This window comes from Asparagus officinalis, chromosome 3 (assembly GCF_001876935.1).
Source record: "Asparagus officinalis chromosome 3, Aspof.V1, whole genome shotgun sequence".
Classification (NCBI taxonomy): Eukaryota; Viridiplantae; Streptophyta; class Magnoliopsida; order Asparagales; family Asparagaceae; genus Asparagus; species Asparagus officinalis.
The window spans coordinates 70,131,434-70,147,739 of record NC_033796.1 but is presented as its reverse complement, the minus strand read 5'-3'; the positions used below and the strand labels follow the sequence as shown (position 1 = coordinate 70,147,739).

At 35.2% G+C, this 16,306-nt stretch overlaps 1 protein-coding gene across 1 annotated transcript; it reads left to right on the top strand.

Moving 5' to 3' along the window:
• On the top strand, nt 2,578-16,018 carry LOC109834308 (cytochrome c oxidase subunit 6a, mitochondrial-like). Its single transcript, XM_020402298.1, has 4 exons — nt 2,578-2,779; nt 2,903-3,009; nt 3,118-3,160; nt 15,700-16,018. The coding sequence occupies exons 1-4, from the start codon at nt 2,659-2,661 to the stop codon at nt 15,732-15,734; spliced, it is 306 nt and encodes a 101-aa protein (XP_020257887.1). The 5' UTR covers nt 2,578-2,658; the 3' UTR covers nt 15,735-16,018.

Sequence of the window (16,306 nt, the reverse complement as noted above, 5' to 3'; positions counted from 1 at the left end):
TGTTATTGATAGTGTTAGTTCTATTGTCTGTTGTGTTAGTTCTAATATTGATAGTGTTAGTCCTAGTGTATGGTGTGGTAGTTCTGTCCACCTAAGTTTTAGATCTAATGTGCAGGGTGATAGTTCTATTTGTTCATTTTTAATAGCTGCATTTGATTGTGGTGTGTTAGTTCTATTTTTGTTGGCATCATCATGTATAATGTTGGAACTAACCTTGTAGGAACCACTTCCAGTTAACATTATTTTCTTGATCGCAGATACAATAGGCCAATGGAAATATCCCCTGATTGCCATCATATGCTACGGCGCTTAATAGTATACCTTTGAATCGATCTTTCAGAAAGGTTCCATCCAAAAATATAAGTGGTCTGCAACCTTGTAAAAAACCATTTATGCAGGCCGCATAGCAGATGACTATCCTTGTAAACCTACCCTCGTCTTGTTCAACATGAATGTAGCTTCCCGGATTTGTCTTCTTAACATCGTCTACATACCTAGATAATTGAAGATTAAGCGTTAGTTTCAACATTATAAAGTTATGAGACTTATAGCGTCATATAAATGAAAACAACAGCAACTTGTGTATATATGATCTTCTGATTTACCATCTCAATTGATCGTAGGACTCATAAGCATCACCATATAATCGCTCTTGAGCTCTTTCTTTACCCCACCAAATCTTACTATATTCAACGAGCTCTTTCTTTACCCCACCAAATCTTACTATATTCAACCCTAATCCCATATGAACTTAGAAACTCCTTTTGAACGTCAATAGGTCGTATATCCGGACGTACCTTCAACGTGGGTTGTAATTGGGTAGCAATGAAATGACGAGAGGCTCTAGATTGACCTGCATTATTGGCATGTTGTCCACAGTTGTGAATGTCCACGAACCTTTTTATTTCAAGTCTATTATCATTTTTCGGCGGAGAGGCAAATAACATCCATGGGCAATTTTTGGCTACCTTAAACCGGCAAAAAACTCGAATACGCTTTGGTTCATTCTTCACAAACTCATATTCGAATTTTTTGGCCATGGAGTAGTATAGCAAGGCCAATCTTAACTCCTTCGCACTTTCAAAACGTTACCCCTCCCCAGTTAACGCAGTGTGCCACCAAGCAGGAATCCTCTCAGATCTGCTAATCATGCCATCAATCATCATAACATTATCTCTTGAAGGAATGTCATTGGGATTCTTATCTGCAACAGTTGTGGACGACAACTCTGGCGGACCACAGTCTATACTTTTCGAGTTTAGACTTCTGGAAGCGCTACAAATATTAACAACAGGAAAATAGTTAATCATAAACTACACAAATAAAAGTGTTGATAGGGGTCTAACACGCTTTAGAGTAGCTCTACCCCATATGGAACTGGTGATAGAACTAACATACAATCGTGTAGAAGTAACAAAATAGCTACTAGAACTAACAGAAACCCCTATATGTATTAATAGAACTAACATGCATGCAATCATGTAGAACTAAGATGCATGCAATCGTGTAGAACTAACAAAATAGCGATTATAACTAACAAAATAGCCATTAGAACTAACAAAAACCCGTTCAGCAACAACACGTTGATTAGAACTAACAGGTCAACGATTACAACTAACATATTGTTGAAATGCATCTGAAATCCAGTTTAACATTCAACATAGACAAAAAGAAGACGATTAGCACTAGCGTTCGTTTACTTCGCAGTTAACCTACATGTCTTGTGGGACTTGCTCTTTGCAAGGTTGGACTCGCTCATTGCAGTGTATATTCTGCAAATCATCAGCTTTCATGTGAACCTCTTTCAGTCCAAGATTGTGGCAATGCTCCACCATAGACATCATGTCCCCCTCGTTCTCAATAGGAAATTTCAAGCTTCCAGCTGTTTCATCTTCGTATGACAGAATTAATGACTCATATGGAATACCTAACCTCTCTGCCACATCAAATTTGAGATCCAGGATGGTGGTTGAGGAGTTAATCTTCAAAAATACCGCTTTGTACCCCGAAGAGACAATGCAAATGATGTCCTTCTCAGCCATTTTGAAGAGAAGGTAAGATTAATGGCGCGAGTAAAGGAGAGAATTTTGGTCTGAGGAGAAGTAATGGATAACTAAATAGTTATTGCTCATGATGGGAAAAAAAGGGGGGAAATTTCCCTCCATTTCTTCCATCTTATCGCATTAAAGAGGAGTGTCTACTGTTAAAGGACGGCGCCTCGTCTGGGGAAGAAGGAGAAGGGCAGTATCGCCTTTTTAAAAAAAATACAATCTGCTTTTGTACAACGCTGACGTGGAGGGGGCTTAAAACATTAGTCTTCACTTTTTGGGGCTAATACACATGAGCCGAAATACGAGGGGGCTTGTCACATGAAGTTCCCCATTTTGGGGCCTGGACACAATTTTCCCTTTATTTAAAGTAATTTATTTTAATAATTTATTTAAAGTAATTATTTTGAAATATTAAGTAATTATTTAAAGGGTTTACTTTGCAATAATTTATGAGATGCCGGAGTTCTAATATAAAGTTTAGTGTTTTCAGGGATTAAGTTATAATATTGAACTAACATATAAAACGCCTAATAATAAGACGAGGTCGACCTAACAAAGCTCCTATCCGTCCCCTCGATCGACCGACGCGAAATCACAGAGGTCAGTAATGGCGGCTTCAATGGCAAGATCAGGCCTCCGATTCCTTCGCCGGGGATCAAACACCGGCTCAAAGTCCCTCCTTTCCAACAAAAAGAACTTCTCCGCTTCTTCTCATCACGACGACGCTTGTAAATTTTCTTCCCCCTTTCGATTGGATCTTCCAATTTTAGAAATGAGGGCTAGGGCTAGGGTTTCTTTTTCTCTGATTCAGATCTTTCTATTGACTATTTTTTTTTGCGTCATTTGATTAGATGAGACTGCGAAATGGGAGAAGATAACGTATGCTGGAATCGTGACTTGCACGATCCTTTCGATCTATAATCTTTCCAAGGGCCACCCTCACCATGAAGATCCTCCGGTAATTTTTTTCTCTGCAATTGCAACTTTTAAAAACAATTTTTTTTTTGTTTGTGATGCTGATTTTTATAAAAAAAAAAAACTAATCTTTTCGCCCCCCTTTTGGCAGGCTTACCCGTATTTGCACATTCGTAACAAGGAATTTCCATGGGGTAAGTGTTCTTATTATCCTTTCCCTTCTCTATTTAGGTTTTCCGTGTTGTCTTGAGGTATTATTATTTTTCTGATAATAGCTAGGGAATAGAAGGGATAACAAATGATTGAGATGACTAGAATCCAGCTTGATTATTATGGTTAACAGGTTGTATTCTTTTAGGGTGTCTTACTTTAAGTGTTAATCCGGCTTGATTGTAAAATGTTGTAGTTGCTTTAGAATTTAGAGACAAATCGGTTCATTTGGTTGTTTTATCTCAGGTGACATGGCCTTTGATTACTTAAAATGTTATATTCAGTTAATTGCAATTGTTGTTTCACTTGAGGTTGTCTAAATTTGGTATTTGTTTTATTTATCGAAGGTAAAATGGAACATGTCTGGATGAATGTAACATAAGGTTCCCTTGATCTTGAAAGAAAGGTCTTTTATGTCTTCCATCAAAGTATTTGAGAGTTAAGACCAAAAGCTAATTGTCCAGATGATTCAAATTTCAAATGAAAGAAAAGATAACAAGCTGAGTTAAATTCTGTACACTATAAACGAAAACAAATCTTTTATTTTCATAGTAGGTCAGGTTCCTTAATTTTCTGACAATTACACTTTAGATATGCTTTATTTTGTACAAGATTGATTGATTCGCTAAGAGAGATTGGTCAGTCCCTTTGCAACAAAAGCATTGATAATGACATGTAGAATACAGACAATATAAGGTTTACTTATGGTGAAAAATAATAACTTCATTCTTTCTCCCACCAAACAATTAGATGGTTTATAGATAATTGTCAACATGACTAAGCATCTATCAAAGAATAATTCTCGACATGATGAAGAATCCCACATAAAGTAAAATTCAAGACTAATCAAATATGTCATTGTTCTCGTTCAACATCTCCAATGCTTTGACGACATGATTCGTTGTTTAAATAAAAACTTTTGCACAATCTCTTGTTAAGAGAACGTAAATCAATAACCAATTCATTCAAAAACAGGTTGAAGAAATTTATCTTCCAAGTTTGCTGTTAAATTCACAATAAAGAAACTTATAATTGGGTTCCAATTCTAAATAAATATCTCTTCTAGGATAATGATATCAAATAAAAGAAATTAGCTTCTATTGGGAAAAATACCTATTAAGTTGCAGAATTAAAGTTTTCTTCTTTGTGTGATAAAATATGCAAGGTAAACTACAAGCGAAAATAGTAAATGAGGCACGCTAATTTTATGTAGAAAACCCACTAATGTTTGGTTTGGTAGGAGGTATGAGAAGGGCAAGTGAGGTGGGAGAAGGGCAAAATGAGGTGCTAGGAAAGACTTACCTTTTGTACTTATTGTTTGGTTGGGAGGAGGGTGAGGGGTTTATATAATATTTTCTTGTTTGGTTGAGGGAATGGAAAGGGAGGTGAGATGCTGAGTTAGTTAAAGTACAATATTGCCTTTTTGTGAAGAAGAGAGATGAATATATATTTTTTTTTTTTTTTTTTGGGGGGGGGGGGGGGGGGGGGGGGGGGGAGGGGTGAGGGCAAGGAGGTGCTAGGAAAGACTTACCTTTTGTGCTTCTTATTTGGTTGGGTGGAGGGTGAGGGGTTTGTATAATATTTTCTTGTTTGGTTGAGGGAATGGAAAGGGAGGTGAGGTGTTGAGTTAGTTAAAATACAATATTGCCTTTTTATGAAGAAGAGAGATGAAGTTTGGATAATGAAAGGTAAGTGGATAATTGTGCAAAATATATGAGGATATAAAGGTTTTTATAAGATAAATTTTCTCTCTTTACCTTGTCCCTCCAAATTGGAGGGATTTTCTCTCTTCACTTTTTAGTTTATTTCTGCATTTCTCTCTCCTCACTCTACTCTACCTCACCTTCCATTTCCGTCGAAGACTCTTCTATCAAAGAGGATTTTTAGTTTTGCCCCTCACTCTACCTCACCTTCCATTGTTGATGCTATTATGTTGGTTAAATGTAGTGAACTTGCTGACATTTCTTGTATTGTCAAAATACATGTTGGATCTTATTTCTACAAAGCATCTGTGTCAATCATGACAGTGTTGGAAAGTAATGACAAGCCTCTGGGTGAGGATATGGAAAAAATAGCAACCAATCATGTAACTCTGGCCTTGTTTGGGATTCTTGGCGAGGGAGTCAACAAGAGAGAGGGAGGAAATCTCAACAAGATGCTTTTTCTGATGAAAGTTTTAATGATACTTGTTAGAGGAAGAAAAATGATTGCATGCAAAATCCTTGAGAAACTTCTGCAACCAAATTATGAAGTCACAATAAAGAATTTTGTAAGAAGCCTATTGGTGGTTTGGGTCTATTAATGAAGTGTTAATTATGAAGTCACAATAAAGAATTTTGTAAGAAGCCTATTGGTGGTTTGGGTCTATTAATGAAGTGTTTCTTACAAATGTACAAGAGGAAACTATTTAGGGGAAGCTGGAGGAAAGTTTACAGGAGAAACTTGCTCACCCTCCGAAAGTGTTTACTGATATTCACAGGGGAGATGAGGATGTGGAAATTTTGGTAGGTGAATAGGTTGTTTATAAGAGAGCTAAGGAGATAGTTACTCAGACTTGCTTGGCAGGAGAGAAGATAAGGTAGAGTGAGGAATAAAACTAAAAATTCTCTTTGGTAGGAGATTTTAAGGAGAGAGAATGTGAGATAGAGTGCACATGAAAATGCAATAATAAACTAGAAAGTGAAGAAAGAGAATCTTTTTGATTTGGAGGGTTAAGGTGAAGAAAAAAAAATTATCTTGTAAAGATTTTTATGTCCTTATATATTTTGTACAATTACTCACTTACCTTTTATTATCTAAATCTCATTGCTCCTTCGTAAAAGGATGTTATTGTATTTAAATAACTCAATACCTCACCTTTCCTTTCCATCTCTTTAACCTAAAAAGAAAATGTTATCTAACTTCACCCGCTTACCTCCAATCAAACAAGAAGCACAAAAAGTATATTCTTTCTTAACACCTCCTTGTAATGTTTTAAATGTTGGATGTCGAGGACATGTCAAACGTTTAAAATTCATATTGGATTGCGAAAATTTGGAAAATATCGGGGATATATAATAAAATATCGGATTGTCATATTAGATAGTATGCATATATATAATGTAATATCCTAAATGCAATCTAAACATACAAAATATGAATAACATATGATGTTTGGAATCACTAACTGATTCTAGAAACTTGCTTCTTGATTGCAAGAGAAAGAGAGAGATAGAAAGAAAGAGAAATAGAGAACAAGGGAAGGAGGGATGCCTTATTTTCGTTCATCATCGAAACCTAAATCCAACTTCTAAATTTGATGCAAACTCTCAATCGATTTCTCCTCGAGGAGGAAGTGAAGGAGAAGTGGAGCAATTTATTTTTAAGGCACGATTTTACCCTACACTTGGCTATTAACTTCTTTTAATTAGGAATGCGACAATTGGATAATCACGTTTGAGTTTTGATTTCTAAACTCAAGCTCAAAAGAGTCCATATCAGTCGATATTTGGAGGCCGACATATCGGCTAATATGCCTGACATGTCCTGATATTTTTCCTTAAAATACCATACAATTTCGGAACATGATATCGTAGTTTTAGAGTTCTCAAACTGACTTGTCGGCAACCATGTCTGACATGTTCGCCATTTAAAATCTTGCCTCCTTATGCCTCATCCTACCTCACTTTCGCTTCTTATATCTTCTACGAAACCACGCCTTAGGAGGCTGTTTGCAATATTAGGGGAATAATGAGGTGGAAATTTTGGGGGTTGAGCAAGAGAATTCTAAGAGTGATAAAAAGCTAGTTACCCAGGAGGTTGATGCGCATTGTGAGTTAGGGAGATAAGAATGTAAACATGCTCGATGTTTAAGAAGCAGAATACCCTTCTAAAGTAATTAATTATTAGAATAGTGCTTTTTGTGAGATATCTATTGATGAGGATCAGAATCAAGGTGGAAAAGTAATTGAGGGTGTGTTCAGTAAGGGTGTTGAAGTTCTTTCTGTTGGTATAGTTGTTGATGAAGAGTCACTTTGATAGAGTACCGGGGATAGTGGTATTCAGTGGGTTGCAATGGTGAGAAGAAGTGTGAGATTGCAGGTTACTGAATCTCAATCTGCTATGGATAAAGCTACTGCTAGAAAAGCTGCATTGGTTGCTGATCAATATGGGATTTCAACTGGTGTTGGAGGTAAATCTTCTTTTGAGGAATTAAGTTAGATTGACTGTCCGCTATGGTAGAAGGGGAAGAAAACTCATCAGGTTAGGGAGCTGCTATTGTTGGGACTTAGGAGTCTTATTGCTACTATTAGGAGTCTTGCTGCTGGAGTAAAAACTTAAGCCAAAGCTAGAGCTGTTGATGTTCAATGTGATTTAAGTGGAATCTCATTAGTCTTTGTGTAAAAATGATATATGTTTTTGTGTTTCTATGTGGTCGACTTTATATTTTGGCTTAAATAGTACTTTGTTTTGTGTGTTGGTTGTGGAGTTTTTGTTATTTTTGGTGGTATGTGACTGAAATTATATCAAGTACACTTCTCAGAGTTAGGGGGGTGCATTCTTCTTTTTTTAGTAAAACACCTCAGGTGGAATGAAAGGCAGGCCATCCTTTTTCTCTATAAAAAAAGATCCCACTAGGAGGGAACATCCAACGACTTCAATGAAGAAAAGAGTCAAAATATTTTTAAATATGTATAACAGAGAGCACAAATTAGATTATAATAGAGAACATAAATTAGAAGCTAAATTACGAAAATCAAAGAGAATGAACAAGAACGAAATCTAACCATGATATGGATATTGAAGCAAACAATGTTCCAACCACTTGAGACAAGTACGATTAGCATGAAAATCCAGAACTCTTATCCTAATAGGGAATTGATCCCTTGATTCATTCCTCTCCATTGTTGTCAACTTCAACTTTTTTCGTCCTCGGCAAATGCCTTAAAAAAACATAAGCTTCTCAGACGAAACCCAGAAAATGCATTCTCAAGGAAAGCACCAGGATTAAAGAGGGGGGAAAAGTTGAAAAAACTACCGAAGAGCAAAAAAATTGAGGAAATAAAGCTGGAAGCTTTGTAAGGAATCAAAATGGAGGTTGGGGGGCGGGGAGTGAGAGATATTGGTTGATATGAAATGGACTACTTGATATGAGCATACACACACACTAACTTGGAGTGGCTTCATGTGCTAAATTGATTAGTTCATATAAATGGTTAGACAAGGAATCAAAATGGAGGGGAGGGGGGGTGAGAGAGATACTGGTTGATATGAAATAGATTGGTTGATATGAAATGGACTGTTTGATATGGAGTGAAGCATACACACACACACACTAACTTGGAGTGGCTTCATATACTAAATTGATTAGTTCATATAAATGGTTAGACAAGGACGTGATATTGTTGATTAAAATTGGAAAGAGATTATAGATGATGTTTTGCTGTAATACTTTAATTATTGAGACGAGGATTGGACTATTTTAGGGTAGTAACTCCTAAAATGGGAGCAAGTTGCTCAACATAGAACTAATAAGGTCTCCAGCACATGAAAAGCTGTTTTAATGAAATTGGACTCTTATCTCTTTTTTTAATTAAAATGAAAACCTAGATAACTTTAATTAGTAGAGTTAGTGCCTTGTATATATACCCTTAAATCATACATATCTGCAAAGCTATTACCAAATCTCAGTATTTGCAAAACTATCCCCCTAATCATCAACAATCAAGAAATCATCATCTTTGTTATGCACGGTGATTAAATTTTTGACTAAATATGTTGACATTTTTACATTGCAGCTGCGAATTAGCTTAACAAAGTTGATTAATTTAAAAAAACTTATGAGAATTAGGGGACCTAATAGCAATTTTAATAATTGAGGGCATTTTTTAAAAATACAATAAGAATTGAGGTACATTATAGCAATTTCTATGACTTGAGGGACTAATTTCAAAATATGAAAGCTTTAAGGAATTAATATTGAGATAATCCAAAATACCAAAACTTTAAACTTTTGTGACAGAAGTTTGAAGGTATAAAGGAATTAATATTGAGATAATCCAAAATACCAAAACTTTAAACTTTTGTGACAGAAGTTTGAAGGTATACTTCTATACTTCAGGATATATTGTATATAATCTGCTACTTTATATATTTCATTGAACTTATCATCTCTTAACTTTTTATCATTCATGAAAGTAACTATACATCTGACAACATGTTACTCTTGAATGTCAAGTAAGGTTTTAAATATCATATATCGGGGAAATAACAGATGGCCAAAATCCAAACTGGTTTGTTGATATTGGGGAAATATCGAGAATATGTAGTAAATATCGGACTACCATATCGGCTGATGTGCATATAATATATAATATCCTACAATGTAATCTAAACTTAATGAAATTCAAGCATACAAGAATGTAAATAATATATGTATTAGGATTACTAAACAATTGTATAAATTTAGGGAAACGAGCCTTCTAGAATTTGGCTAAAAAACTTTGTAGTATTGGAATTTTTGCTAAAAGCACCAAGGAAATTTTGCATAACTATATTGTATAGTGAAAAGCCATGTAAAAGGACACATCGCCCAAAAGCACCAAGGAAATTTTGCATAACTATATTGTATAGTGAAAAGCCATGTAAAAGGACACATCGCCCAGCATATTGGCTGATGTAACGGCCATGTTGAAGATATATCACTAAAAATTGTCAAAAAGTATTAAAAGATATTGAGATGATATCATTTTGCGGAAAACCTTATAGAAGGATGTATTGGTCGATATATCATTTATATCAAAGATTTAAAACAATGATGTCAAGTTAATAGATGATAAGTGCTAATAAATAATTATAGGAGCGACAAACGCAGAACAATACACACATATATCATACATACATACATAACAAGTTGCGACTTTTTGCTGGATTAAACAAAACCGCAAATAAACAATAAAAAGTTGAATTTGGCATGTTTAATAGCCATAAACAAAATACAAAGAGAATGTTTGACAATTGGTAAAAGTGGCTTATAAGCCACTTTGATATATTTGGTATTTGGCTTATTAACCATTAAAAAATAAGCTAGGATCCTTTGCTTATTTTTTGGCAGCTTATAAGCCACAATGTTTGACCTTGTAAAAAACCAATAATGCACTTCGTCATTTCTAAAAATTCAAAGCTCCATTTCTCTCTCTCCAACCCCATTGAATGTTTTTTGGAAATCTTGCCAACGATGATGGCTTAGAAGCTGCCCATTTGCCAAACACTCCACTATTAAAAATGGGTTATAATCCACTAAATTACCAAACATTTTGGACTATAATATACTTCGCTTGTAATTCATTTGTTGATTATAAACCAAGTGGATTATAAGCTAAAGTTACTAAACATGCTCAAAGTAACTTGTTGTCAACTTGTTTAATGGCACTAATGGTTCACGGCAGGACCTTTTTATTGTCGTATGCCAAGTTTAATTCCTCGTGATCTTGATTGATCTTTGTGTTTTTCGGCAGGACCTTTTTATTGTCGTATGCCAAGTTTAATTCCTCGTGATCTTGATTGATCTTTGTGTTTTTTATTCGGGTTTTCTTCTTCTTCGTGGGATTCTCGTCTTCCTGATCTTCTTTTCGAGCTCTTTATTTGTGGGTTCCTCATGGATTCTGTTACTAAAGAGTCGTTGAAGGGGGAATTATTGTGGTGGTCTTACACTACAAATGTTTCCATCTCAGAATTTAGCTGTAACTTAGGAAAAAATAGTAATTATTTGGCATAAAGTAAGAACATGAATACATGAAAATGCAAGTATTTGATTAATATGTCGATAGAATTTAAAGACTGAAATGGTTAAGAGTCAGTTGGAATTCGTACTTGATGGTGATCAACAGTCCAATAGTGTTGGCACTTATGGTTAAGTTTCTAGTCTTATGCTGAAAAAAACAGTTGCAGTCTATTTCAAATAGAAAGTAAAATTTCCACCCAACCTAACAATCTGAACAGTGAATGGCATGAAGTTGTCAATTCTAGGTCGAGCGTAATTGGGTCTTTGTCATAATTGAGTCAACTGGAATAACCTTTGCCTATTTATCAATTAGTCCTGTTTGGATAAGAGTCTTCCATGGTTTGACCACTCCGGATTGACTCCTATTAACGATCTATAACCACCCTTATCAGGATATCCACCTAATTATCTATCCTTCACCATCATTCCCTCTCTATGAACATACGAAATCCCAAACCCTTTACCATTTTCATCACTTGTCTTAAAGCTCAGTTGCATATTTTCTTCCGTTCAATATTTAGAATTCCCACTTCGACATGTAGCTGAAACCTGTTGCTGTCTTCACTAGATATCTCATCAGGTTTCATTGCTGCAAGAGGCTTTAATACCTCTACGAGCTTTGCTCTTTCTTCCATTCTGACTGGTGAAAACCTTCTGTCTCCCGGCTTCTAAATTTATGACTTTTCCCCTCTTTTCCATGAGCCCATGTTCTCCTAAGTTATCCTCTCTGGCCAAGTATAACAAATCTTGCAAAAATAACATTAACACTAGCAATGGAAATTGCTCCGGCCATCCCCGCTGATTAATAATTAGGTTATCCTGGTAGAGGGTGATTCCTTATCCAGTCCTAAATAGAGGGCTATCCATTATCCAGGTCAGATTTGTATTAGGAATTTTGACCTGTTAATTTTACAGTCCGGTAAGCATATATAGGATGAATGAATTCATAACCCAAATAATTAGACCTATTGGTACCCCCAATATCAAAATATATGGAGAAGGAAACATGTAAAATTTTCTTTAGATGGTTGGAAGGAAACACTGGATGTTGGGATAGATGGTTCAAAGTGCATGCAAGAGATGTTGAGATCAGTCATATAAATAAGTTGTAGAGGAAGATTCATATGCAGATGCAGGAGTTAAAGATCGATAAAACATGTATTAAGTTATTCATGAGAAGTTACCATCACCAATTATGGTTTTAGAATTGATTACATTGTTGAAAGTTCAATTCCTTAAAACCCATTGTACGTTTGATCATCTAACGCAGAATATGAGGTGAAAAAAAGGTAAAGGATCCTAACTGCAGACCTTTACTGAAAGAAACATTTTTTTCTTGCACTTGTCTGTTTCAAAAACTGATCTGAAAAACGAATCTTAGGTAAATTAAGAAAAGGGTCATGATTGTGTACCAAACTTATCAAGTGGCACACGTAAGTTTTAGGCATACCTGAGACTCAAGAAACGTAGGCAAATTAAGATAAGGGTTGTGATCCTTTACCAAATTTATCAAGTGCCACATGTAATATTTTAGCATACCTGTACTATATATAGAGCATGACTTTTCTTTTGTTAAATAATAAATCTATAAATCTATGTGCTGACTTACTCTTTATATTGAATAAATGTGTCAGAAATAAGATTTATTATGAGCAAGCCTTCCATCTTTAGTTAGCGATCAATGTGTTTACATAACGATATGTAAAATCTATTTATACAGATAGTTAAGAGAATCTTAAGGTTTAACACTAAAGATCGCTCACTCTGAGGTTGTAAATTATGTGTATGCCTAAATATTTCTTCAATTGTAGACCATGTAAGTTTTACATATATTATGCTAACACATGTTTCATAACTGAAAAATATGTATGCCTTAAAATTTACATTAAATATTCCTTCAGTCTGATTTAGTAAATTATGTGTATGCCTAAATATTTCTTCAATTGTAGACCATGTAAGTTTTACATATATTATGCTAACACATGTTTGATAACTGAAAAATATGTATGCCTTAAAATTTACATTAAATACTCCTTCAGTCTGATTTAGTAAATTATGTGTATGCCTAAATATTTCTTCAACTGTAGAACTTGTAAGTTATAATTATAGTTAGCTGACACATGTTTAGAACTGAAAAAATAAAGGTTCTTATTGTGATCAAACTTCTATCTCAGTACATAATAGTTTTAGATTGCCAGTACAATGAATTCAAATTGTGGTGCGCGAAAGTGGAACTATTGTGATAGACTTGGTAGTCTCTGTAATCTGGACAATGTAATAAGTGTTTTGATAGTCAACTTTTTTGACCTTTCTGTGGATGGAAGTGGAAAATTCTGTTCAAATAGTTGTGGTGAGTTTTAAGTCGGCTTCGAATTTGATAACACTACATACAACGAAATAAAAGAATTAGTTTGTCAATTTATGGTTTGCACCTTGTATCTCATGTCACCTACAAGACACGCTTTTCCACTCATGTATGTGGATCTTGGTTTAGTGGAATTGGATAGTAGCTCTTTGGTTGCTTGATAGGATAATAGGAAATAAAGGCTCAATTATTTTCAGTTTTCACTGGTGTTGACTATTATCAACATATTTTGATATGAAAATGCAAACTTCCCATGTAGCAAATTTAATTTCACCTTAACCTCTTTCTGCTACTTTGGTCAAGATGGATCCTGTTATCTTTAGGGAATTATTGCTTGTGGTAACATCTACGGAGGACCGTCATGGTTGAATATGCGTTATTTTGTCAATTAGGTGCAAGATTTATGTACTCATATCTGTACCCATTTTGAAAAGGCCCTTGTGGTTTTGGAAACAGAATTGTAAGGAAACATAATACCTTTTGGGATGGCAGAATTGATCATAATATAGTTTTCAGCAAGTAGGTGAAGCTGTTAAACTCTATGATAATGAAATCAAGGAAGTCAGCTATAGTTTTTACATTTTTATTTTGTTTATTGTTTTATTTTTTATTTTTTACTTTTTACTTTACTTTTTGAGGAAAGTAGTAGGGTAAAATGACTTAAAATATATTAATAAACTAGAAAGTGCAAGAACACAAGGCGTATTAGTAAAGAACTTAAATGTTTCGTTAATTCGTAGAGGAGAAGGTCATCCTCAACATTACTCATCACACAACAACATGAATAACCAAATGAGAGAAAAATAGATCATCAGACGATGAAAGAAACTTAAGTTCTCTAAACCAATCAAAGCAAAAGTCAAAGTGATCACCATCAGGCATATAAGGCCCAGGCTGCATCGGAAACATGAAGCATCTTTAGGATTACAGAAAAATAAAAAAGAACTGGTTGTTATATCATCAAACTTAGTTTGGACCAATAAGAAGTCTTCTTAAGTCCCTCTGTAGTAGCTTGGGAGTTGTTAAGCCTCAAAACCATCCTCGTGTTCTTGTTCTTCGTCCTTTCAGAGGCAGTTGTCCACATTTTAGGTGATGCAAAGTGGTAGAAATCGAAAGATTATTGGTAGAAATCGAAAGATTATATGAAGTATCCACACCATTGAAGATCTTTTGGTTCCTTGCATTCCAAATGATTCAACATACGAGTGGAAATAGGAGTTGGCTGAGCAGAGTTGCATTTTCAATTGGCATGAAGAGACCAAAGGAGTTGATCGAGTCAGAGAAGTTTGTTGCCCATGTGGAGATCTGGATATGATCTATGCAGAAATTCTATACTGCTAGTCTGCTAGAGCAAAAGCGCGCACGCACACACAAAGTATCCCCTATCTATCCTTTCTTTGTAAGTTTAAGCTAATTTTGGAGCTTTCCTTTTATAAGAATCCAATGGAAACCCTTTACTCTTCTTGGAACAATGGGTTCCCAAATGAGCTTGTAGAAGCTGCTGGTTTATGCCTCTGGAAATGAATATCTTGTACAAGGATTTAACAGTGTATGAACCTGAGATATGTACAGTCCACGTTACATGTCGGACAAAATTAGGCTTCATAGCGAGAAGGAGATGGAATAAATTATGTTTCTCCTCTCTAGCCTCATGAGGAGTTGCTCTTCTCAAGTTAGGATACCAGTTCCAGTTCCCTAGGGAATAGTAGCCCTGAGATAGTATGCTATCTTGTGATTATGCTAGTTATATAGTGATCCTCCTACTATGAGAAAACATACATTTGACTGTATTGTCTTCTTTGGACACAATTTGCTATATTTGACGGACTATTCTTATGGAACTAGTTTGGTCAATTAACTCGTTAAATTCTTTTGCAGAACTAATTTTGTGAGTTCTTTTACAGCATGTGTTCAGATGTTTACATGCAGTTCTTTGTCTACCCTGTTCAATAGAAATGATGATGACGACATTTTATCCTTTTTATGTAGAAAATTAATTTCATGAGTTGTTCTTGGGATTGTAGACACAACTTTTGGATTGTAATGCATGTTTGTCCAAAGGCTTGACTTTGTATGTCAGCCTATATTTTACTTGTGCAGTGGGCCTTTAAAAAGCATAGAGAGAGAGGATTCATGTTTGCCTATTTCCTCCAAATACTGGGACACCATGCCTATTCGTTGTGGCATACATTTGGTTACTATGTGTTAGGAAGTGAGGTTCTGCATTATTCAAGCCCATTAGTTTTATTCATCTACTTATTGATCTAACGTTATACTCTAATTCAACTTATTTTGCGAGCAATATAGTTTGATGCTTTTGTGTGCATCTTTTATGCCCATTTTTGTAATTTGAAGATCAGTCTAACCTTTTTCATCGGTATATTGCTTGCTTCTAGGTCCCGATGGTCTGTTCGAGGTCAAGCATCATTAAGATGCCACTGCTCGAAAAGTTGTGTTCTTCTTCATAATTTTTGTCTAGCTCTACATAAATGATGAAACTTGGGAACTTCACTATTTGAAGCAACCCCTTTCTGAATCTGAAAACTCCAATAATGTTGCTGAACCATCCGTCAATGTGCACCTCGTTCTTGTTGCTTGGTATTTCTGAATTCTGTCAAAGTATGTGTATATTCTATCGCAGAGCACGATTCTGCTGTTTTTTTTCTACCAACTCCAGTCATTGATGAGGACATTTTATTTGTCCATTTTATTTTATCTTTAGTCAAGAGTTGCAAAAATTGATCAGTGCCAGATTACTCATAGGGATCTGGTAGAATGATCAAAACCTACCATGGGATCTTGCTTTTGTCCATGTGTTGGTCATGCGACTTTAATTAAGGAGGAGATTACGGCAGAGAAGTAGAGGAGATTAGTTATTAAGTTGACTATGATGAATGTGACAGAGAAATATGAAGAGGTAAAGAGAAATACGACGAGGCATAATTGACCGAAAGGCTTTCGAAGGGGTAAAAGAAATACAAAACTTAAAGACAAAAGAAAGAT

Bases quoted from the DNA above. Each gene is read 5' to 3' on its own strand.
- LOC109834308 (XM_020402298.1), top strand. From the start codon at position 2,659: ATGGCGGCTTCAATGGCAAGATCAGGCCTCCGATTCCTTCGCCGGGGA. The intron at 2,780-2,902 runs GTAAATTTTCTT...TCATTTGATTAG, and splicing joins TTCTCATCACGACGACGCTT to ATGAGACTGCGAAATGGGAG. The intron at 3,161-15,699 runs GTAAGTGTTCTT...GCTTGCTTCTAG, and splicing joins TAACAAGGAATTTCCATGGG to GTCCCGATGGTCTGTTCGAG.